The sequence below is a fragment of the Belonocnema kinseyi genome, chromosome 8, assembly GCF_010883055.1.
Source record: "Belonocnema kinseyi isolate 2016_QV_RU_SX_M_011 chromosome 8, B_treatae_v1, whole genome shotgun sequence".
NCBI classification, from domain to species: Eukaryota; Metazoa; Arthropoda; class Insecta; order Hymenoptera; family Cynipidae; genus Belonocnema; species Belonocnema kinseyi.
Window position 1 is genome coordinate 144,671,873 of NC_046664.1, and position 26,741 is coordinate 144,698,613.

A 26,741-nucleotide genomic window follows, 5' to 3' on the forward strand; every position below is an offset into this window, starting at 1 on the left:
CACGATGTCATATGAAACTTGAAATGTTTGGTATTGGATATTGTTGACAGATGACAATACGCCAATTAGCACAAATGGTAAGTTCCGTCAGTGCCTACAAGTATGCCTACTGGCCGCTAGATGGCAATACCGGTTTCATATGTATACACCTGGTATGTCTGGATCTGATTTCCAAGCTGGCATTTGATCAGACCTAAAATCAATTTTAAGTAATTTTGATGGTAGCGGTGTATCAAAAAAAAAAAAATACCGAAACAATTTAACTAGTCCGAATTTTGATTGATATAGTTTTTATGGATTTTTTTATTTTCTAAAATGTTTTGTCTGGACCTCATCTCAAAATTTGGTTTGATCAACCACTAAAATAAATTAAAGACTCGTTGGTGATAGGATTGTATCATTATTAAATCTAGAAGAGAAATTTTAGGCAGGAATTTTCATTCCAATTTTTTTTTAATTATGCTATTTTCGAAATTTCTATGTCTGGATCTGATTTCCAAGCTGGCATTTGATCAGACCTAAAATCAATTTTCAGTAATTTTGATGGTAGCGGTGTATCAAAAAAATATCGAAGCAATTTAACTAGTCCGAATTTTGATTGATAAAGTTTTTATGGATTTTTTTATTTTAGAAAATGTTCTCTCTGGACCTCATCTCAAAATTTTGTTTGGTCTACCACTAAAATAAATTGAAGACTCGTTGGTGATAGAATTGTATCAGTAATAATTCTTGAAGAGAAATTTTAGGCTGGAATTTTCATTCCAATTTTTTTTTAATTATGCTATTTTCGAAATTGCTATATCTGGATCTGATTTCCAATCTGGCATTTGGTCTGCCCCTGAAATCAATCTTAAGTAATTGTGATTGTATGGGTGTATGAAACAAAAATCTCGAAGCAATTCAAGTAGCACGAATTTTGATTAATAAAGTTTTAAGGGATTTTTTTATTTTCGAAAATGTTTTCTCTGGACCTCATGTCAAAATTTGGTTCGGTCAACTATTAAATTAAATTAAAGACTCGTTGGTGATAGGATTGTAATCAGTAATAAATCTAGAAGAGAAATTTTAGGCAGGAACTTTCATTCCAATGTTTGTAAAAATTACACCATTGAAGTGACTCAGATAATTAATTTTAAGCTGGTAAATCCCCAGTCTTGGGATAAGGTCCAGAGCTAAAGATTTTTCAACAATGTTGATTGAAATGCACCAATTCCGTCTGCATTTCCTGATTTGCATTTCGTCTAGGATCGAACAGTGAAAAAAACAGTGGTAATCAATTATGAAATTCAGAAATAATGTATTACTTATTAAAATGATTAATAAGTAATGATTGTTAAATTGTTAATAAGTAATTACTATTTAAATTATTATTGTCGACACTGTCAGTAATAAACATACAAAACCACAAAACATTTCTTTGCTAGAAAATAATCATTCGAAAGCATAATATACATGCCCGGCTGATCTGTCATTTTTTTGAGGTTATTTTCAGATTCACCTGTTTGCCCTAATCGCTGTAAGTAAATGTAGGTAATTTCAATTTAAAGTTTAAGCATGTAATATTTTATTCACTTTATTTAAAACATATCCTGTCTATTCATAACATAGCTTTTCTATGCCGTAAGTAAGCGTTAAACACAAGTCGCTCTTCGCCCACTGGAAGCGCAGAATATTATTACTGTTTTATGGTATTTGTCACTCAGCAGCCATTCCATAATGTTATTGACACAGAAAAGAAGTTGACGTTTGCTTCTCAGTCCACATGTCTCACTTCATTATTAATTAAACACTTTTATCAATTGTAATTACTACATAACATAACCTATATTTTTTACACTTGTATCCATTTTAACTTTCTAACGCAACCATGGAAACTATGATAAACTTGATCCGAAAATACACGGACTTGACCGAATGGCCGACCCGAATGCAATTTGAAAGACGCGAAATATGGAAATGCCCCTTTAAAATGGCTTCTCCACTGCCGTTTTTCAATTCGGGTGGCATTCAAGTTCGCCTTGAATGTAAGCCCCTGCATGTCCACTCTGTGTATCGTAACGCATCAGTTAAATAACTAGATATTATGTGTTTTAGTTACTCGGGATGTGCCTCACATGCTTTGCACCCATAATCGGCATTGTTTGGTCCAAAATGCGGCATGGGTTTGATAAGGTGAAAATAACCCCTTCTTGGCACGTAAAAATAAAACCCTTCCTGCTTGACTTCAATCCAGGTGATTTGCCTAAAGCAAACGTCAGTTTCATCATCTTCGACACTTCCTTCACATTTCTGGGGAAACTGCAGTGCATTCTCTTGTGCGGAGTAGTTGTAAGAAATTGTTTGCCACTGCCTTCTTCACCTGCGCTCTAGTTCTAGATATAGATAATGTTTGATGCATTTTCCTCAACTGTTTCACTAAATTAGAGGGCAAGTGTTTCAGCAAACTGTTCCGCCAATTTTTTTAAAACCCCTTTGATGCCGACATGCTGGTGGTTCCTGACATCGTTTATTAACGACTATTTTCTCTATAGTCGGTATCATAATGTTGTGAAGACACTGGATATTAAGCATTTCGCGACCACATTAACGGCTTTAGATTTAAAATCGTAGTTGGCTAAAACATTATCAAACATTATCTATCTCGAATGAGAGCCCGGTTTTGAAAATCTAAATTTTTGCAAATTGCTTCTACCATACCTGATTGGCCAGTATCACTTACGCCGCACGCCTCACACAAGTGGCAGTGGCCTAGTGGTAGCATTTCTGCTTGCGACTACGCAATTTTCAAAAATGCATATTATCAAAGCCAGGCCCTACTTACAATAAAGCTGTTAGACGTGTTGTATGAAATTCGATAATCTTTCGAAATATGCTCAGGCGACCTCGATTTGAATTTCGACCCCCAGGCCTTCCCCCTTTTCACGGTGTCCCTAAATGAAGAATGGTTTAAAAAGGGTAAAGAAAGCGGACTTTGGGGCATTGTTTATTACCGTTATAATAACTGATTATCATTAAAATAAAAATCGTAGCTGATACTTTTTTTAAATGTTTAATTAAAAAAAATTTTATATTTTCGGGTTACTAATTGTTTAAAAATGCAGGGTAATACGTAAATAAATTAATGGACACGTATTGTTTTTGAAGTATATTTGGTCCATCCATCAGAATTGGTTGAAAGCTATCTGCAGGCATTTTACTCGAAAAGTTTTCATTGATAATTCTATAACTAAGTTAAGCTTTTTCCGCCACCTTAGGGCTTGAGTTCTACCAAGAAGATGAACTAAACTATCTCAAAAAATCATGATTTACAAAATCTTGTAAAAAGTGTAACTCTGCTAGAATACATTTTTGAGTTACTTTTTTTGTATCACTTTTCTCTGATAGTAGATAATTCGTAACGATGTAACTGTCATTGGAATTTTTTCTTTTCGTTTTAAAGGAACAAAAGCATACACACAGATCTCACAACTTCATTCTGTTAGGTCTTTTTGGTGGGTTTCTCTTAGCAAATTTTATGCCGAAAAAATTAACCAGGTACTAAACGTAATCTTTTTACCACAATACCCTCATACATTTTTCCTGCTTCCTGCGTGACTACACTTTCCTGCAGACTTTAACATATTGTAAGAAAGTAATACCACTACTTTTTCTTAGCAAGTAAACACTTGTCAAAATAAACATAGTGGATTATATTGCTCAGCATGATATCAAGCATTAACAAGCACGTTGGTTGACATGTTAAAAGGGTCCAAATATATCGCATTAAAACAAAGGCAGGTACAATAATTTACCATAGTATCGGTCTCTTATTTCATGGCGAGATTAATCGACTGAAGTTAATTCTTTTTGCAGGTAAAACGCATAATGAAATAAGTGTTAGATTATCACTTTATTTTTCTATGTTAAATTGAAGAAAGGAGCAGCTACGATTGAAAATTGTATGGTTTTTAGTTGCTAGAACGGTTATAAATAATACCCCTTCGTCCGTTTTCTTCGACAATTATGTCAATTCATTGAAGGATATTATGCGTAAGAATTCACTACTCTTATCGCACAAGTATTGTGCTAAAGTGTAATATCTTCAATTTTAATTTATGGGTACGGAAATAGTAGCCCACCATATATAGTGTAAGCTATTATAAAATTCAAAGTATATCTAAGACCATTGATTGAACTTCCAGACACATGAAAGTTAAATCTATTTGATGCCTCCACCTAATATGAGGCTATTTGCTGACAACTCCGTGTACAGAACGATATATATATATATATATATACATACATACATACATACATATATAATGTCGAGTATATAGTGCTATTTTATCTGTGTGTCGAGTATGTGTTTATCTGCTGTAACATTGCGGAATTTAATTTGAAATTGGAACCTGTAATCTCGACTTTTTGGTGCATCAAATCCCGCTCAGCGGCGATGGTCGAATCTTTGTCGCCAGACGATGTTTGCGCAATTCTATTTTGCACATAACAATTATAAGACTAGATGGAAAAGCTATAGAAGGTAAATGAGTATAAGAATTATACAGACTACATTATTCCTCCTTATATTCTCCCCGCTCACTTTTTTGTGGATTAATTTAAAAAAAGTTTTTATTTAGCAAAATGTGATTAATTTGCATAACGCTTAGGAATTAGTATCGATTTTTTCAGTGTTAGATTCCCCCGGCTTTTTTCCTAGGATAAGAAATATTTTATCTTCAAAATTTGGGAAATTATAGCGAACACGATAACGGACGACCCCATATACTTTTTTTTGTGCGTTTTTGTTCAAAAAAATTTTGATATTATGTATGTTACAATTCTCCCGAGCGTTACTTCCAAACTACACAATATTTTTGGCCGAAAACTTTGGACTTACAAATAAACATAGTAACTAATCTCCCGAAACTAAACTTGTTTGCAGGCAATCAAAAAAGTTTTTTCATAAATAATTTCCAAATTATCGGAAAGGCAGAGATGAAAAACGACGTAACCTCAAAATAATGCACATGCATAAAATTTTTATTTAGCACAAAACATTTTTTGTTATTTTCCTTTATTCCTGTTTCTTCATTATGTCTCACAACTTTTTCCTGTCCACCGGTGAAAATTCAGCCACTAGATCGAGAAAGAAAGCACATAATTTTCCTCTTTATCTTCCTAACTCCTTCCCTACACGAAAAATAAGGATTGAAAAATATCCTAGATGAGTGCTGGATTTCTCGACGGGCCATCATTTTGATAAAGTCTCGTATCTTTTTAAGGGGTCATACATTGGCATAGAAAAATGAGAAAAAGTCAGAAGTTTCAAGCACAGTCAAGGAACAAGAGTCCTGGAAGTTTTTTTAGACAGTTTACAAAACAATCGTATACAGTCATGGAATGTATATGAAACAAATCTTCATATTTTCGAAGACTAGAATTGAATAAGCACGTGACAAATTCTCATTGGTATAAATGTAGTAGACACATATAAAGACTCAGTGCTCCCAAATCTCGGATATTTGCTTGCTTATTAAAAATGATTAAATTTGTAAATAAATTATTTCCAACAAAAAGTTACTATAAAATGCATAATGGTTTTAGGAATGTCTAAAAATTATTATTTGTAAAAAGAAGGTTTGCCTTCCTTGGTATTTAAAATCGATAATTAATTTTTACAACTGGTTGCATAAAGAATTTAAATTTCCAATATTTATATGACGTAAAGAATTATGGAAAAACCAAATGATCAAATTCCTTCAACAAATTTGCACGGTTGTTTCTCAAATGAACGTTTTCAGGCTTTGTAATTTTTAGTAGTAGTAACTAGTCCTACTTCGCTCTCAATTTTCGTGATATTACTTATAATACACTTATTTCTATTCGAAATTAATTAGCATAGGGCTATTATTGCAAGCAAAAAACTGAATGTATAAACCTATTTTATTTTCAAGTTCGTATTGATGAACACAATATATATATAATATATTTATTTCGATAAAAAAAGACAAAAAAAGTGTGTGGAGACGTCCGTTAGCATGTTCGCTTGCAGTTCCCAGATTTTGAAGGCAAAATATTTCTTATCCTAAGAAAAATCCGAGGGAATCTCACACTGAAAAAATCGATACCATCTAAGCGCTATGCAAATTAATCATTTTTTGCTAAATTAAAACTTTTTTGAATTAACCTACAAAAAAGTGTGTGGGGACGTCCGTTAGCATGTTCGCTATCATTCCCCAAATTTTTAAGACAAAATATTTATTATTCTAGAAAAAAAGCTGAGGGAACTTAAAACTGTTAAAATCGACAATTTTCTAAGTATCACATGCGCTTAAGATGCATGCTTTTGTTCATATGCATAACCTTCAGTGTCCCGTTATCAAGGGATGTGAGCTCGTCCTTCGTGCATTGAACCACTCAAAATGAATAGAGTACTACCGGGATGCTATTAGGTTTTCCTCGCTTCAAATAAACCTTGGCGCATTTATCTAACCCAAATTCCATTCCTATTTCCTTAGTGTATCCTTCGACAATCCCTAGAGCTATATGTAGTCGCTATTTGTTTTTAGCATAGATCTTAAGATCATCTATGTAAAATACATGAATGGCCTTCTGATTTCGATTTGTAGTTTTGACACAAAAGTACCCCTGGGAATGGCGAAGTGCTAGAGATAGTGGCAATAATGATAGGCAGAAGAGGAGTGGGCTCATGGTGCCGCCCTGAAAGACACGTCGCTGAAAGGTGAACTTGTTAGTTTTCACACAATTTTTTCCAGATGAGATAGTAAATCTGGTGTTCCAGAGCGGCATCAATCTCTCTATGCACCTCACGATTTGCAAATGAACCTTTAAGCTTTTGAAAAGACAGATGTTAAGTCTATGGGAGGTCGAATCGAAAGCTTTCCGGTAATCAATCCAGGCCATCGATAAGTCAAGCTGGTAGGATGCTGCATCTTTTCAGACACATCTATGGATGAGCAGGTTCTCACGGCATCTTAATACGCCTATTTTTGATCCCCGTTGTACATAAATTTCTTGCCACACGTTTTCGATTGTCCGAACAATACTATCATTTAGGATAGCTGTAAATATCTTATACAGTGTGACCAGACAAGTGATTGGTCTGTAATTCTTCGGGTCAGCCAAGTTGCCCATTTTCCGCAGGAGTACTGTGCGCTCTTCTACCAACCACTGCTTGAAGGTATTTATGTTCTCTGACTGTCCTTTCAGCCTATGCTGAACTTCGTAGACTTCTCTAAAAAATTCTTCGAACTCCTCTGGTTTGGGCGGGTGTTCGACAGTAACTGGGGGGTCTTGGAAGCGTGGAGATGGGTCAGAGAGAAACTGTTGGTTTTCTCTGACCCGCCTCTCCCTCGAATCTAGACCTCTCTTAGCGTCAGATAGTATCCGTATTCTCTCAATAATATGCTGCCTGGTGATCAGCTGATTTGACTTGTTAAGTGAGTGATAACGGGTCCGCCGTTCTCGTGCAAATTTCAGAACCTTGGTGGTAAAATTCCTGCCAGATGTTATGTAGTCAATCACACACTTAATGCGGGACGCGAACTGTTGTGCTCAGCTTATCTGCGTGTCAAGTTGATGTTTTCGTCTTTTGGTTATGATCAGCCATTCGTTTCGTGTTACGGTTCGCATCGGCCAAAGGTCTCGGTGAATTATATATACAGTCAGTTAAATAAGAACGTGGTCACGATTACTAGCGATTGGTAAATGCGAATGCTGTAATCTTTTTCATATAGAGGTCAGTATAGTCTTACATGATTGATGAAAGAGAATCAGCTGACTGTTCTTTTTAATACGAACCGAGTATTTTTCCAAAATGAGTGCCGGATACACTTCGCGCTTTGAAGCAGTTTTTTGGTGCTCGCACCCTAAAGGTCTTAAAATGATCCAAGCGGCTGCTGCGAAATATATGCAAAAGTCGAAACAGTTTGTGAGTAAGTGGGTGAATCGTTTCAAAGAGGTGAAAAATGTCGATGACTTCCCAAATCGCGGTTCTGCCCAACGTATGCCTCGAACATGCCAAGTCATTATTGACGCTGAAGGTGATTGGAATTGCTCCTAATGTATTTGCATGAAAGTTTTCGATCAAATAAAACAATTATTGAAAGAATTTTCCTGTTGAGATTTTTCATTTTCTCACAACAGTGACCACGCTTTTATTTAACCGACTGTACAACAATTAATAATCCAGAGGTCGGATTCTTCAGAAAAATCTCTACGAAGCTCGCATCCATTTTAACCAGATGTTTAGGATTGATAGAAAACTGGATGTTCATGTTTCTCCGGGTCATAAAGCATCGCTCTGCCTCTATCGGATACTGCCCGCGGTTGTTCGTAGTGTTGCCTCTCTTTCTCTGTTACCGGCTTTTTCTGGCTGTGGTAGAGTAGGCGCTCCGCTTACATAGCCCCTTTTTTGGAGTAGTTGGGTATGGCTTTGCAGACCTTGATGCGAAAAGTACGATAGCACTGGGTGCTTCACTCACCACAGAGCATGCAGGCGGGCCATGTAACTCCGTTCAGGGGCCACACTCGCATCGTAGCCCTCTAGCAAGTCGTGATTTTTTCGCTCCGTTCACCTAAAATTCAGGACATTCCGCCGATCCATCGCATTCACTCTTATCTTCATTGGCTCAATCTTCGTTGGTCGACTCGTTCTATTGCTTTGAACCGCACTTACTACAACTATGTTTGGTGTTATAATTGTTTTTCCCACTAGAAGCTAGGGAAAGGGGTTCGTCCATTCTTTTAGAGCCCCGGATTCAAGAATAAGGCTGCGTACTCTGACAGGTCGCCCGGTGTCCCAGAGTCACCGTTCTAGGCACCTCACCCAGGTGCCATTCAGCTTTCGGCATGGTTTTCACACCTCCGCTTTGGGGTTAATTTATTCTGGACTATCCCCAGACATAACGATCCAGCCAAGGGTTATTAATATTCTTTGACTATATAAAAAAGGCAGAAAAAGACCCGGATGAATCACTATGGAGACAATTAAAGTCCTACCTCAAAAAAAGCAGAGGTCGGTCGAAAAACGTATCGATCAACACAAGAGGGGACTTACTTACGAAAAGCGGGGGAAAACATACAGAGGCTAGCGCGCGAAACTTAGAATACGAGTCTGGACGGTCAAGAGAGAGACCGATGATGCCACACTCCGCTGATCTGCCTCGCTGTTGTCGCTTCTCCTCACTTTCTTCCTTCCTTCTAGCTGGAAGGCCGTTTTTCTTATACCTGAGATCTGCCACGTGTTGGTTCCGAACCACCGGACTTGAGGCCGATAAGGGATGACTGATTCTTGGTTGATAATTGGCGGATGGGACTGTACTACTACTGAAGGGGGAGGGGTCTTCCACCAACTCTCGAACGATATTGAAAAATAGAACGGCGTTAATAATTGTATATTTCCTCATTTTAGATCAATTTGGCAGAAATGCCTGTCCACTGACAGACTTTGTGGTCATTTCGCCCTTGGTTTATTCTTATGTTTTATATTAAGAATAACCCGTAATGACAATGAGATAAAATATTAAAATCTCAGCGGTACGAGAAATTGGGCCGACTTGCCTATCTATTTATAGATTTTGTGGGTAATTCGCTCTTAAAATTAGTACTATTAATACTTCAACAGAGTGTAATTATCTCCTAATTATGAATTTCGGGTAATTCGCCCATAGTCCACCCTCACCAGGAACGAGACTTGAATATGTAGATGTCCTTGAAGCCAAACAAATAAAAAAATACCAGAAGCAGCCTAAAGGGACTAACTTGAAGGTCTCTAGACTGTAGAAGCCTCGCTAAAAGGAGGTGACAGCGAATCCTATTTGACGACGCCACGGGATGTAGAAAATCTGGACCTTTCCCGCTCAAGACCGCAAAGTCCTCACGATAGTTGTATACATATATATTTATATAAAGAAATACAAAGGCGGAATCAAATTATCTTAAATTAAAAATTTACAAAACGCAGTCACGGAGTGCCCAATTTTACTCGAGATGTCTAATTTGAGTATAATTCTTGAAAATTTTAAACTACTACTGGATTATTGTGATGGTGCCAAACTGCAACATCACAACACCCCTCTCTGGGGGGGGGGGGCGAACAGGACTCAAACCGGGCGGGAGACGATCAAATCAATTCAAAGCAAAATTAAACCAAAAACTAGAATTCAACGCAGGAACAAAATACCCGTGATCAGCCAGAATTAAAGAGAACTTAACAACAACAAAAAAACTTAAATCTTGAACTCCTTAACTGATAGACAAAATGAAATTAAAAATAATATTAAAACAAAATTATAAACATAAAATAAAAAAAAGTAGGTACCAACAAAATTTAAAGAGACAAATTAAATTTCAAACTAGACTAAGGTTGAGGAGGGAGAAGCATTGAAACCACTATTAGTTACGGGTGAATGAAAACATTCCTTTTATTAGAACTAAACGTAAGGAGAATATAAACAATAAGAAAAGATAAGGGAGGGAGGAAGGGAAAGGAATAGCCATGTTGTACGGTCGGGATAAGTAAAGGGAACATTTGGGACAGTTGGCCTTTTTATGCCCATTTTCGCCACATCCGAAATAGAAAGCCTGTCGCAGATAGGGACATTGGGAATAGCAATGGGAGGCCTCATCGCAGTTGCAGCGCCCAAAGTCGCCAGTTTCCTGGAAGAATGTAATCGTCTCTGGATCTATATTGCTGGGAGGGGAAAAAGTTAAGTCCTGAAGGGACGGGATTTCGGCGGGGCCAGTACTGGATGAAACCGAGGATCTAGGGCGAGAGAGGTAGGGTTCGAAAGAAGCTGGAAGTCGGGGACTTGCGGTGAAACGGCATGAAGGGTGAGTGGATGGTCTAAAGCGAGAGGGCGGGAGGTACGACGGGACGGAGGGGAAGACGGGCGTCGGGAGCGGGAAGTGCGACGGGATGGGGGAGAAGGTGGTTGTCGGGAAAAAGAGGTACGACGGTATGGGGAAGAAAATGGGTGTCGGGAACGAGAGGAGCGACGGTATGGGGAAGAGGAAGGGTGTCGGGAGCGAGAGGATCGACGGTATTGTGAGGAGGAAGGGTGTTGGGAGCGAGAGAAGTCACGGTATGGTGGGGAGGAAGGGTGAGAGGGCCGAGACGAGCGACGGTATGGTGATGGAGAAGGGTGTCGGGAACGACATGAGCGACGGCCTGGTCTCTCGGATGTAGGGGAATGCCTTTGCACCTAGTCAAAATTGGCCTTTAGCCGTTCCAAATACTCCTCCTCTGAAGGGATCTCGCTTAAGGTGGCAGTCTGCTTGCCAAGTTGGCCTCCTTCCAGGTTTCCAGGGCTATCTGGAAGGCGTCAAAGAACTCGGGATATCTCTCCTGCGTTTCCAACATGAAGGCGTGGTACTTCTCCCAGCCAAGGGGTCGTCCATATCCGGCCATTTTGGATCCTTAAAAGTCGAAAGGGTTGGTCTCTAGGGGAACAAAAGGTTTCAGGTCTTCTATATGCGCCTTGCCTATGAATTTGTGCGTTTAATCTAGTGGTGCCGTTCGATACGATACTGTCTCGTGATCAAGCCGGAATCGTGTCGGGCTTGTCTCGGGTCGGGATCGTGATTCCGATACCCGTGCTCGGTTTTCTCTCGGCTCGGCTTTGGCTCGGGAAGTCGATATATCGGCTCGGGATCGTATCGGTTTTTCGATACTCCTTCGCCAGATGTGTATCTGTGACGTAGTATATTCCTGGTGTAAAATTGCTTTCTTTTATTGTTTGCATGATACATAACCATCTTCACTCCATTGGGAATCGAACCACAAAACTTCTGATTTCCGGTCAGGTGCTTTTCCAATTAAGCTATTAGAGAGATCAGAATAAGAACTCCTAATTCAAGAACATAACGCTAATTTTTAGCTAGGTGTTGGTGGTACAAGTAATTATTTTAAATTTTTTTAATTTTTCTGCTATATCATCAGAGATTGTACCTTACCGACAGTAGATCAACCCTCCAAACCATGAAGGCAGAAAATCTACGCAATTTCGATCAAGTTAAGAATCTTCAATAACAGAAAATGCTTAACATCTTAATAAGACTAGATGGAAAATAATATTTTTTAAATTAAAATTATTTCTTGAAAAAAAGATCCTACTCCATCTTCACTCCATTGGGAATCGAACCTAGCTAAAAATTAGCGTTATGTTCTTGAATTAAGAGTTCCTATTCTGATCTCTCAAATAGCTTAATTGGAGAAGCACCTGACCGGAAATCAGAAGTTTTGTGGTTCGATTCCCAATAAAGTGAAGATGGAGTAGGATCTTTTTTTCAAGAAATAATTTTAATTTAAAAAATATTATTTTCCATCTAGTCTTATTAAGACCTTAAGCATTTTCTGTTATTGAAGATTCTTAACTTGATCGATATTGTGTAGATCTTCTGCCTTCATGGTTTGGAGGGTTGATTGACGGTCGGTAAGGTACAATCTCTGATGATATAGCAGAAAAATTAAAAAATTTTTAAATCATTAAACTTTTGGTATGAAAATGAACTTTTTTGCTAATCATTTCTATTTTTCGTTAAAAATTGAATTATTTTGGTAAAAAGTTGAAGTGTTTGTTCCGAAGTGAACTATATATTATTTGAAAATGGAAGTATTATGTAGAAAATTTATTTTGATGGCTGAAAATAAATATGTTTGTTTGAAGATTATTCATCATTGTGGTGGAAATTGAATACTTTATTTTTAATTAACATTTTCTGTTAAACACTCAAGAATCTGTTAGAGAACGAAACTGTTTGTTGTAAAAGTAAACTTTTTCATAGAAAATTGGTCTGTTTGGGTATAATGTTAATCTTCTTTGTTCAAATGCCTCTCTTTTTTTGAGGATGAAACAAGTTTGTTGACAATCCATCTTCTTTGTTTTAATTCAAAGGAACGAAAATTCTTCTCTTTACTTTAGTTAATTTTGTAGGCTCAAAATGTTACTATTTCATAGTTTGTGGAAACCTTTTTTTACTTTAAAATTGAAAGGTTTGGTTAAAAATGTATGTATTTTGATAATAATTACTTTTTCGGAAGAAAATTATTCTTTGTGTTTAAAAAATCATATTTGTAGTTGATAATGAAGCTATGTGGTTGAATGTAGAATTGATGTAGACATTTCTTCCATAGTCATCATTTAAATGACCCCCCCCCCCTTTTTGTAATAGGTTTTTTGTTGAGAACTTTCTTTTGAACTGAAAATGTAACAGTAGAATTGTATGTTAAAAATTTATTATTTCATTTGAAAATGAATATTTTCAAGTTAAAAATTCAAGAATTTGATATTCCAGTGCAAACATTAGTCTTTGCATTATTTTCGTATAATGTTCGTGACCAATATTTGCTGTTTTGCACCACTTTGATACAGATTACAGTTGTTTTGTCAAATAAAATGTCTTGTTTCTATATGATGCTCATGTAGTGCTGCTTGCGCGAAATGTTTTAACTTGACTTTATTCTCATGTTCCTTAATACGTGGACTAACTGCTTTCCCGGTTTCTCCAATATATAATTTGTCATAAGAGCAAGGGATTTGATATATTCCCGAGTCAGTGAGGTTTACATATGGTTTGGATGTACTGTTTTATGAGAATTCTTCGTACTTTTTCTGTGACACCTTGGATGTAGGGTAGCAGGGTGGCCGTTTTACTCTCGCATTCTGTCTTAGGTTGTATTGGCTTGGTTTTTTAATGTATTTTCTTATTGCCTCATCAATTTGTTTGTTCGTAGAATTGGTTATTAAAAGAGAAGTAAGTATTAATGATACAGTGTTCTATCAAATGTATGAGCTCGGAGGTAAAGTTTGAAAATATTTAATAATATTAATTGTACAACAGATTAGTACTTTCGTACAGAGAGTTGGTACGTCGAAACTCGCTATGATTTCTTAAGGGGTTGAATATAATAAACATCTAGGTATGACCAGTTAGGGACGTATTGTAGTTTCTTAAGCGCAGGGTTCAGCAAATCAAGATCCCGTCAGATGATTCATACTCTGCTGAACTCCCATCGGAAAATTTATGTAATTAAGGACCGTGTGATTCATAGCACTAGCGTTTCGATATGCATTTCACAATTACTGTTTGTGAGTTACTGCCCATATTCTAAGCATCAGATTATACGAACTCTTTGGAATAATATATCAATATACTACTTATTGGAAGTGCACAGTCTCTGTTTACGCTGTAACTTCTCTCTCTGGTACCACGTATTGTAATCAACAGAAGATTAGTAAATAGGTCAAACTTATAAAGTAAGAAAATCACTGACTAAAATAGGTCTCTACCAGTTTTGTCCTTTTATATGTATAAATCTATTCTTTACGCCTTAAAAAATTGACTTGCTTACACTTCCATTTTTTACAGATGTTCTTACCACTACCTCTTTAAAACTAACATCTATCCACACCTTATATATGATACGCTTGTTTTTATAGATAACCCCTAATACTTATCTTCTATTAACATTATTTACAGTTTTATTATACCCATTTTCGCTTCTTTGTACAATTTTTCCTTCTCCATTCCTCTTCCTCCGTCCTCTTTCCTTCTCAATCTTACCCAACACCCCTTTCACCCATGCTACTGTCATTTTGTCCCTCTTTCATGCAACAATACTTCCAGACTTATCCCACACCTTTCTACCTCTTCACAGTCCTCCAACCTGTGCTCAACTTTTGCATCCCCCTTCTCGCACAATTCACACATTCTCTTTTCTTTAGAAAGCCAGAACCAATTAAAATCCTCCATGAAACCGCATCTTATTCTCGCTATACGTTGCTGACTTCCTTGCCTACATTTTCTCATCTATTTTTATTTTCCGATACCCTACCTTCGCCGTTCTCTCTTCACTCCTCTCTTTCCTAGCCCTGTCATTCAGCATTATCTGCACATGCCTTTTCTTCCTCGTGAAATCTTAATCGATGAAAACCTTCTTGCCCTTTATCCTTTTTTTTGTTACGCATAACTCCAATTTTTTCCAGGTGTCCAATTCCATGACCGCCACTTCATTCTCCTTTATCCCCTCCATCCTCACTTTCCCTACATTGTCCTAAACCCAGCCTATGTTCTGTAGCCGCGCTTCTACCCCCTTTCTTCCTTTTTCGCTGTTTAGCTCTTCTCTCCATCCTCAACTCTATTTCCCTTATCCTTTCCCTATTCACTCTCTCCTACTTTTCATTCCTACGCTCTCCCATTTTCTCTTCTATCATATTCTCCACCCTCTTCCAAATACCTTGCCTCTGGCCCTTCCCCCTGTCAACTGCTTCTATTTCCGACCTGCCCTCCACTTTCTTAAGCCTCTTTCTCAGCTCTTTTACCTCCTTTTCCCATCTCTCATCTCTTACCCTCAGGTACTCCCTCATACTTTCCATCTGCTCCATAGCCCCCCTTACGTCCTCTCTCAACCCTCTGACCTCGCCTATCAGCACCCTGAGAGACTTCTTCTTCGCCTGTCCCTCCATTTTGAGGTGTCAGGGGGGGGGGGCGGGGTTGATCTACATGTTCGTACTTTTTTTTAACGGGACTCTCTAGCGGTAGGCTGTTGTCGCCTACCGCCCCAAAATGTTCCTTTCTTTGCTTTCCCTAATTAGCCAAATCGCACCCGACAACTGCAATGAAAATTAATTTTTAACTCCCCAATTTACCCCTATAACCCTACTCACCTCCTAGACTTCAACCCTCCCATTCCACTCACACCTTCCACAAAAAATCCGTAAAAAGTTCTCACCACCTGTCACTGCAACATACCGATTCGCATAAAATCTTAGCAATAACTCCCACAATGAAAATAAAGTCCAGGATCATACTCGGCATAAATTTTACGTATTAATTAGCGCTATACACGGCGTTGTCAGCAGATATGCACACATTGAATGAAGGCATTTATATATGAAATTATTTTTATTTAGGTAAATTATTTATTATTAAAATTAAAATTTATGAAACAGAAATATGATGCAACGATCCATGAGATGCGCAAAACATTAGAAACGAAAAAGGAATCTGTTAGGAACACCGAGAAATCAGCTATCGAATCGAAGTCAGTAATTGATTTCAAAGTACCTGAAATTCCGATCAAAAGGATGCATGAAATTTACAGGAGTTCCGATTTATTGCAGTCTATATCGACACCTGATTTAATTAAAAATAAGGCACGAGAAGGGAAAAGCTTAAGCACAAATATTTGCGAAAATGCATGTAATAAGGACACAGTGCATTTAAAGTTACAAGAGAACGTTGAGAGTAAACAGTTAATTTTTGAAGATGACAGTAGGAACGAGCCAAGGCAAGATTATACTATGTTTAATGATTTTGAAAAGAATAATGAAGTAAATTCCTCTATTTCGAGACAGGATTCTGTCCTGAACAATGCTTTATTTCAACAATCTATCATAAATGAGTCAAAATCAATCAAAAGTTCATGTTCACAAATCAGCGTTACATCGAAGAGTCTGTACATGCCAGAAATTTCAGAAGCTATCGACAGTATTAGTAATCCGACAGAGCCGGAAATTAACGTGGCCTCTGTTGCAGAAGCCGTTCAAAGTTATGATGCAGAAAATGTTTCTTTGTCGTTTTCCAGAAAATTAGATTACATTGATTTAAACAGCCAAAATTTGAACGACGATATTATCACTCTTGAAAATGATCTCAAAAGGCTCTCAGAAATGATGTTGCAGATTAGTAACAAGTCAGTTAGTAAAGGGAAACAGCGTGATGAGGAAGAAGATTATTATTCTGAAAAAAGGACTTCTGAAGATATATCGGAATATTTACCTGAGACTGAATCAATCGAACACCAATCGAGCAAATGCTTTTTAAAACACTTATTAGGTGACCAAGGCGAAACTATTAAGGGTTCGAAGAACAGTGATAATAATGTAGAGGATGACGTTAATGATGATGCAGACAGATTCCGAAAAATGTCTGTCAATTATACTTCTTTGATAAGCTCTACTCAGAAGATTGATTATAATGCAAGAAGTAAAGAAATGCTTAATGAAATTGAAAAATGTATTATATCTGATCACATTAAGTCATTGGAAATTCAGTCTCAGCTCTCTGATCATACTTTGGAAGAAGAAATGCATAATTTAAGCGATGAAAGTCAAGTATTCTCGAATGATTTAACTTCATTGGATGGAAACATTAAATTCGTATCTGAAATTATATCGAAACCTTCTCAAAATGAAAATACTTTTGATAAATCTTTAAATGATATAAAAGAAAAGGAGCCGCTGAAATATTGTGCAGATAACACAACAAAATCAAGAACAATATCAGGGAGTTACCAAAATTCTGCATGTGAATCGCCTGAAAACTGTACAACACTAGACAATAGCAAAATGAATGTTATAAACATAATGATAGATGACTTAGACATACCTGCAAGCACTGTTTTAAATGAAGAGATAAATATCCAGAAAAATGATCTTCTTCAAAGCACAATGCAAGTATCAGATGGCACAGGAGGAAGAGAAGCGGGAGGTTATTCCACTCAGGTTCAAGTTGAAAGCTCAACTGATAAGCCCCAATATGAATATATAGAAGAACACATCGAAATTGAAAAGGCATCTGTGTATGATGATTGGGAAATTTCCGATTCCTTTGAATTGCACAATATGAAAAAAAAAACTAAGCGTCAAAAGGAAGATGATAATTTATCATGTTTAATCGTAGTTCCAGAAGATAAGCAACAGACGAATTTTGAAAAAAAGGAAAATCCTTCAATCGATAAAAAAATCTTAGGTCATCATGATAATCTAACTGCAGAAATTGATGTTATTGGAAACGACATAATGTTTATTCCTTGGGGCGAATCTGCAAATAACGAAACACTTGATGTGAGTTTTGAAAACGTAGAGCTTTATGGTTGTTTGGATAGAACCAAATCTATGGATAAAGAGGATGAAGAGCAAACCAACTTAACAAAGAAGCAGATGAATGATCAAGAAAATTTAAGTTCTGAGTGGAGGAAAAAAATGAAACAGGAAAACTGTAAGGACCTTAGGATAAAAGAGAAAGGGGAAAATGAGTGTAAATCAATAAGTTTCCACGATTCTCCAGGTACTATAAGTAAAGATGCTTCATCTATATATACATCTATAAATTCGATGCAACAAATAAGAAGTATAGTTGACAGCCATCAACGTAAAGCAAATGTCAACTCCCGATTACATGAAGCAACACCATCAATCAACATTTGCTTAGAAACAGAATGTTTGGAAGGCCATGATTTGATTAAACCGAAACTCCAGTTGAGAGTCATGTTATCTGATTGTTTTAAAACTGCGAGTGAAGATAATACTATACAAGAAAATATTTTGAAGGAAAGGGTGAAAACTAGTGAATGCTTAAGATCCTTAGAAGAGCAAGATAGTTCCGAAGGTGAGCAGCTTGACAATTTAGTCGAAGTAGTTGAGGATAAATTGGAAACTTTGGAAACGGTGAATGATGGCTTTAGTTGCAATTCAGAAAAGTTGGAAGAAATAGGGAAAAATATTACAGATAATCAAAAATTATTCTCTGTGTTAAGGAATCCACAATATGAAGATATTTCTGAGGAAAGCCTTGAAGTTTCTTTAATTTCAGAAAATACTGAATCGCTTACCCCGCAAAAAGCGATTCCCAAAAAATATAAAGCGGTTCGTAAAGCAGAAGATGTTGTAAAAATTCTTGATGAAATGTTAGCCAAATCTGTATCAGAAATTGATGAACTAACTGTGAATCTTGATATCGAGTCACAACAACATCAATTATCAAAAAACGATTACGAAAGGAAAGCAGTTGAAGAGCAGGAAGATATCAGTGTAAAAGTTAGTGAAACTGATGATTCCTCTGAGTCCAGCGAAAGTGATTTACAAAGAAATACTTTTGAAAATTCAGTAGCCTTACAAAAAGATTCCAATGATTCAAGGTTAGATATTGACGCTTTGGATGATGACTTGCTAAGTGGCGTTTCGATTCATCAAAATTTTGAATCTAATACGGATTTTCCTGTAACACCAATTGTTACGAACGCAGAGCAGGACATCACAGCTATGATAGATAAGTTAAAAGGTGAGAGTACTTTAACTAATTTATACGCTTAGTACATAGCCGACTTATAGTAGGTGTCCACTAACCGTATGACCTACTAAAAATTAGTTTTGTCTCTAAACAGTGATAGCGCTCTTCAGAATATAGATGAAAATTTTTTTATACAGTTGGAAAGCTTATTAATTTCTGCATTAAATGTCCATTAGTTTAAAGTAATTTGGCCTTGTATGTAATTAATACAGTGAAACTCTTCAATAGCACCGATTTTGGGTCTGAAGGGGGAGGGAATTAACTCATTATAGCCCGCTCCGCTTTTTTTGTTCATGCCTGAGTGCTCGCCTGAGTGACAACCGCGAACCCCGCGCACTCCGCGCAGCTCCTGTTACACCTACCTGCGGCGCGGCGTCAATTTTTAGAAGGGCTTAAGAAGAGAGAGCTATGAAAGGGATTCACTGTAATCAGGTAGGAAATACAAAAATAAAATTACAATTTTTAAGGTAGTTAAAATTAAAAGTACAAAATTGCTTGAAAATCGGAATTGATTTGCCTCTTTCTCACCTGAATATGCAACACCCAAAAGCCCACATTATATTCGAGATGGCACTGTCACTTTTCAAAGTCAGGTTAATTTGTAAAAGGTTGTTCGAGAAAACAAAATTATTAAATATTTCAACAGACTAGGTTGCAACGTTTCTTATTCTTCAAAGATGCACCTACAAAATGCGTTTCTGTGGCGCGCAAGTGTATATTTGAGAACTTTTACTTCGTAAATGTAAATTTCATAATAACTAATTTTTATTTAGATGTTTAATGTAGCAGTTTGGAGCGTAAAAATTAAAAGTATGGTGTATAAAAAGACGCAATTCCAGTATTTATAGATTAAAATGAGACAATTTATCTTTGAGGCTAGGGCCTTCTAATCTGCGACACGCGGTCTAAAATAAAGCTATGCAATCTGTTATAAAACAGTTAGACAGCGTAAACAAATTTCGTCGAATCAATTGAAGGGACACATTGTATACGGGCGTAAGTGCCAAAACCCGAATTTTACACAAGAACAAAAAAACTAACTTTCACTCAAAAATTTTTTAAAAAATATGCAGAAGCTTTTCGTGGTACAATTAGGCTTAATCGAACCATCAAACAAACATTCTGAAAGAAACATCCATCTCCAAAAAGCTTTGGTGAAATATCAGCGCGGACTAGAAAGCTTTAATTTGGCACAAAAAAAGTTGCGTAACTGTTTAATTTTTGAATTTAAAAGAAAAACAAACAAACAAGTACTTGAGCTATTGTCTAACTCTATTTAATTGGAACAAAAGCGCTTTGAAAAAGATAACCATGTGCGAGGAAGCCCTGTTCAAAGATCGGCGCGCACCAGAAAGCTACAATTTTAACACATGAAAAGTAACTTTGGCAGCAACTATTTCTTTCCAAGAATTCATGATTTTTAACGGGCAAACTTAAATAAACCAGAATCGACACGTGCTCTGAAAATCAATAACGCCACGGCGACACCACTCTATGAAGCATGTCACTTACGCCGGTAAGCATCGTAGCACTTACGCCCGTATGCACTGAATTTTTTTCCTAGACCTACTTTAGGTTCGAAGTGGAACAAAATCTTCTACAGAGACACGAGTTAGAGAGAAACAAGTAGTTTAAGCCAATAAACCGTTTTTCCAAAATTTGACACTGACGCCCGTGTGCAGTGTGGCCCTTCAATTATATTTACACGATGCATTCTTTGATATCTTATCTTTCATTTAAAGTACTACAACTTTAAGCATCTTTACGGGTTCTCGAAATGTGAACACAAATGTCCAAGCGTGTTTTTGCGACGAGTTTATTATGAGCCTGACTCAAAAGTATTAAAATAAAAAGAGGGAAACTCATTTGCGAAAGGAAAAGCCAAGTGGTTTTCTAACTAAAGTTGTAGATATATTGTTAAAAATATTTACATGAGAAATTCGCGTCTTATTCTGGTAATGTGGGTGATTGCGTTCCGTTAAAGACTATGTAACAGGGGGGGGGGGGGTAGAGTACCGGGAATGATAATCCTCTTTGCCGCCTGTTCTGGGTACAGGTTAAATCTGATTGCCGGTTCTGAACACTGGCTGTTTGGTAGTAGGAACGACGTATCAAACCATGAGGAATGTCGAGATTAACGTTTTGTTGGATGTGACGGTTCAGACACCTTCGGAAATCGGATTGTTGGTCGTTTTTCGGATGACTGATAAAAACGGATGATTGCAAAGAGATGCTGATACGGAGGTAATCCTCTCAGTAACGGGGACCGGTTCTGACGCTGCTTGAAACGCGATATAAAAGCCATTGGGGAAGGCAGGGATTTAGAATAGATTTAGGTGGGTAAAGTGAAACTAAAAATTTTATTTAGGGTTCGTGAGGAGATGTACACTTTAGAAATTCCAGGCTGAATCTGGGTCTACACTCTTGCAGGCCCGAAGAGTTGTGTTGAGGTTTATACATTGAGTGTTCCTGGTTGAGTATACCTCGGCCTTGAGACGCGCGATATTTAATAACTAGTCCCGGCCCCGGCGAGCCACTCACGATGCAAGTTAGTGGAGATATCACAGTATTGTTCCGCACTTTCCATGTTAAAGTTTACGAGCGAGGATATTTTTGTAGAAGTCGCTGAGTTTTGCGTAAATGTCTACAAGCGTGAAACAATAACACCGGCTCACAAAAAAGTGGTCTTTACGTCAGACTACACTAGCATATCTATATGTTTGTCGGGTCGCTGGATTCGAATTCGGTGTCCAAATAACCAAGTTGGCTCGTATTTTTCTGAAAAACGGAAAAATACACGTAAAATCGTCAAAAAAAGCGATTTTTCAGGTATATTTTTGCAAAAAAAAAAACATTTTCTCGCCCGGTTGACTTAACCAACATATTTATATGTCTTTTGGGTCGCTGAATTTGAATCTGAGGCTCAAATAACCAATTTGGCTAATACTTTTTTGAAAATCGCAAAAATAGATGTAAAATCGGCGAATACAGCGATTTTTCTTGTATACTTTTGCAACAACAAAAATTTGCATGCCCGGTTCTCTAAATCAGCATATCCTTATGTTTTTGGGGTAGCTGAATCTGAAACCGGGGTCAAAATAACCTAGTTGGTTGATATTTTATCGAAAAACGCAAAAATAGATGCAAAGTCGACGGAAATAGCGATTTTTCGTGTATATTTTTGCAAAAAAAATAAAAGTACTGATTATGGTAATAACGTGGATAATGATGAAAGCAGCGGTGTTAATAGAGAAGTGTACATACCAGACAATGAAAAGAATAAAGTTCCTAAGCTAGTTACGTCTGAAAAATTTATCGCGAACATCATTTGAGCAAGGACAAAAAATATAATTGAAAATCCTCTAGTTGCCCCAAAAGAAGTTTTGATTACACCCCTTCATATAAAGCTGGGTCTTATGAAACAGTTTTTCGATGCGGTTGACAAGGATGGCGATTGCTATGTGTTTTTGAAAGATCAATTTCCACAACTTTCAGAAGCAAAATTAAAAGAGATGATCTTCGATGGACCGCAGATAAGAAAAATGTTGCAGGATCCAGAATTCATTACAAAAATGTCTCGCACTGAAAAAGATGCCTGGCTTAGTTTTAAAAATGTTGTAAAAAACTTTTTAGGTAATAAGAAAAGTCCAGACTATCAAAATGTGGTTTTAGAAATGGTAACAAACTTTGGTAAGCTAGGCTGCCTTATGAATTTAAAGCTACATTTTCTTCATTCTCATATAAATAAGTTTCCAGACAACCTCGGAGACTTTAGTCGAGAGCAAGGCGAACGTTTCCACTAGGTAGGTCTTTTGAGGACGAAAGGGTTCGATTCAAGCGATATAAATAAAAATAAAAGAACCCTACAAGCGTGCAAGGCAAGGGGATTCACGGTAATAAAGCACCCCAAAGGGAACAGAATTTACTACGTCCACGTCGTTGTTCCTGGGTAACGCTTAAAGTAAATAAAACTTACTTATAAATAATCCTACTATTGCCATGCAAGGTGACTTATGCAAATTAAAAACGCCAAAACGTGAGACGCAAAGGGAATCTACAGTGAACGACAATCCCAGTTAAGGAAGGTTAAGATTTAAAGGTTTTCGTCGATCTTATGTCTAATTTTGCGTTTTTCGATAAAATATGAGCCAACTGGGTTATTTGAACTCCGGATTCAGAATCAGTGACCCCAAAAACATTAGAATATGCTGGATAAGTCCACGGGGAATAAAGATATATTTTTTTGTAAAAATATGCACGAAAAACCGCTGTTTTCGTCGATTTTAGCTCTATTTTTGCATTTTTCGATCAAATATGAGCCAACTGGGTTATTTTGACACCGGATTCTGATTTAACAGCCCTAAAAACATAAGGATATGCTGATTTAGACCACCGGGCATGAAAAATTTGTTTGTTGCAAAAGTATACAAGAAAAATCGCTGTATTCGCCGATTTTACGTTTATTTTTGCGATTTTCGAAAAATTATGAGCCAAATTGGTTATTGGGGCCTCATATTCGAATTCAGTGACCCAAAAGACATATAAATATATTGGTTAAGTCTACCGGGCGAGAAAATATATTTTTTTTCAAAAATATACCTGAAAAATCGTTGCTTTTGTCGATTTTACATCTATTTTTTCGTTTTTTAGAAAAATACGAGCGAACTTGGTTATTTGGACACCGGATTCGAACTCAGAGACCCCAAAAACATATAGATATGCTAGTGTAGTCTGTCGGACAGACCACATTTTTTTGTGTGCCGGTGTAATTAAAACCGCGCTTACGTGGTGTGTTGCTAAAGGGACTCGATGGCATTCTTATGCCGGAGGGCCTTGGGTGATCGATGACCTTTTTGGGGGCCACCCCAACATAGTTTCAAAGTCGGAGGGACTTTAATATGACATGTTTGACAAATCTCTCTTGGCTTACAAGTCGTTTGTATCAATGACTCTTGTAACGATCTGGGTAGCAATGTTAGAAATTTAGGATCGCAATTAATTTGTATGGATGACTCTTGGGGCGATCTGAGTAGCAGGGGTACTTATTCTAGATCAAAGTTGTTGATATGGAAGAAACTTTGGGCGGTCTGTATAGCTTGGGGGTATCCATAGGGGCTCACAAGTCATAATCGACACTTGCAGGTAGGCTGAACGTCGACAGGATCGAATTCTTTGATGACCTGGGTAACGGGGTACCCATTGGGGGCCGCGAGATTTTTTAAAGAAAGGGGTCCTCGTTTTTGTAGACTTAGGTGACAGGAGTACCCATTGGGGTTCTTGGTGGGAGAAGACATTTAAATAATTTAAATTTGGGAGAAAATTATATTTTGTAGTTCCTCAGATTAAAAATTTTAATAAAAAATGGCGGCAGAATATATTAAATTATTTTAAAAAATTATAATCTTCTGCAAAGGCCATGCTTACACATTTAAATGAGGTAACTCACTAAGAAATAAATATTTTTTTATAATATAGTCTGCTCCCTTAAATTTACATATCTTAACAAATTAATGACCCCTATTTTTAATACAAATTCTTTTTTATCATCTGTAAAACTTCAAAGTTGAGTGATAAACTGAAAATTGAAAAAGATAGGAAAAATTTTTTAGTATACTAATTCTTTTCTCTTATGAATGAAGGTAATGGAATTTATAAAGTATTCCACAAATATAGTGACGATTATTTATTATTGTTTGGAATAAAAGTTGGTGATTCAGCGCATATTTTGCATAGTTTGTTTATTATTTTCGAGTTTTGACTCAAGGCCTTTTCGGGGTACGACCTGATACCTGGCGGTGTAGCAGACAGAAGTTCAATTGGAGGGTACTGTATTACGGTGTCGCATAAATTCTGTTTCGTAGAGACAACGTGTGCGGTGACAGGCGGTGAAAAGATTTTAAGGAGCTTTTGTGGGGTCGGATTTGGCTGAATAGGGAAAGTGAGGTTAGGTTGGAAGAAAAGTCGGGGGTAATGCGAAACAAAAATAGGATAAAAGATAAGGTTTTCATCGATCAAGATCTTACGAGGAAGGAAAGGGATGTGCAGAGAAAGCTGAAGGGCAGGGCTAGGAGGGAGAGGATTGAAGGGAGGGTGACGAAGGTAGGGTGTCGGAAAATAAAAGTAGATGAGAAAATGTGGGTATTGGACGAGGAGAAGGAGATGTTAAAGGAAGTACAGGGGAATTTGTTTCATGGCTCCAGGAGGTGCTCTGAGTAAATAGGAAAGGAAGGGCTAGTGGGGGAATTATAACAGCGGTTAGGGATGGAATAGAGTTAGTAGATCATGGATAGGGTGAGGGGGAGGGCATGCAGATGAGGACAGTGAAGAGAGGAGAGGTAACGTGTAAGTTTGTGTCTGTTTTTAATAAGGATGGGATGGAAAGGATTAAATAAAGGATGGAAGACTAACTATGACAGAGAAAGGAGGGTATGGTTGTACGGGAGGGGGGTGGCTTTAATGCGAGAATTCGGGGGAACGGGGACCTTTACAGGGAATTATGAATAAAAGGGAAGGGTGCCGGAAGAAATGGTGGAGAGGAAGGATCGTTGGGTGTTTGTGCGAAAGAAGGTATTTAGAACGAGAAAGAAAGAAATGGGGAAGCCGTGGTGGGATAGGGAATGTAAAAAGATGAAAAAAATTTGAAAAAGAAGTACAGGAAGTGGAAAGAAGGAACTGCGAAAAAAGAGGAGTACGTAGAAATAAAAAAGGAGTTTAAGTTGATGCGTAAGAAGAAAGGAAGAAGATCTGGATGAAAAGTTGAGAAGTGTTAAGACAGAAAGGGACGTGTGAAAGGTAATTAAATGGTTTAGGAAACGTAGGATGGGGGTAAGTAAGAAGATAGGGAGTGAGGAATGGAAGGCATTTTTTAAAGATTCATTTCAGGGGTCAGGTACACGGAAGGGAGGTGTGGGGATTAGAAGAGCGAGGGAGGTAAATGGACAGGAGCTGAATGGCGAGGAGATCGAGAAGCACTTAAGAAAATTGAAAAGGCCTGAGGCAGCAGCGTTGGACAGGGTAGAGAACGAACCGTGGTTGTTTGGCACACAAGAAGTGAGGGAGAGGCTGAAGGGGTTAGTGAAAGCAGTATGGAGTGAAGAAAGATTCCCAAGAGGGTGGACGGAGAGGTTGATAGTACCAGTATATAAAAAAGGGGATAGGCAGATAGGCCGCGTGAGCATTTTCGCGTAGGGGGCCTCGGCAGGCTCGCCAACACGGCACATAAGTCAGTTGCACATAATCCGTACACGTTGTATCTCCTATTTCATGGTTGACTAAACTAAATATAAATTTAATTAAGAATTGTCATTTATTACAAAAACCATCTCTCCCGATATATTACAATGGGAACGAGAATGATTGGAGAAGTAAAGTGCAATTAAATGTAAAATAAGTGTTTAACTAAAAAAACGCAAAACTGCAGGAAGGTGAAGACGTGGAAAATCATATGGAAGTGTTTTAAACAGTATCGTCGGGTATCTGCAGGAAGGCGCATATGTGGTTAAACTGTACGCAACTCAAAGTATAAAAAGTGATACATTAATAAGAAATTGAGTGAAATAAATTGCATTAATGTACGAGGGTAGTTCAATAAGTCCTTAGAATGAAGTATAAAAACAATTTTTTTTGGGTAAATTTTTTTTTATTTTTCAACATAATCTCCTTGGAGC

The 26,741-nt window shown here is 37.3% G+C and overlaps 1 protein-coding gene across 5 annotated transcripts in view; it reads left to right on the forward strand.

Annotated features, from left to right (window-relative positions):
- Positions 1 to 26,741, forward strand: part of LOC117179148 — a 321,121-nt gene that overhangs the window by 200,912 nt on the left and 93,468 nt on the right. For all 5 annotated transcript variants that reach the window (XR_004467869.1, XR_004467868.1, XR_004467870.1 and 2 more), the window contains one exon: positions 15,954 to 19,065. Coding sequence is in view for 2 of the 5 variants with exons in the window: in XM_033370836.1 (XP_033226727.1) it covers positions 15,954 to 19,065 (3,112 nt within the window). In the remaining 3 variants the exon portion in view is untranslated. The remainder of the gene's footprint in view (positions 1 to 15,953; positions 19,066 to 26,741) is intronic.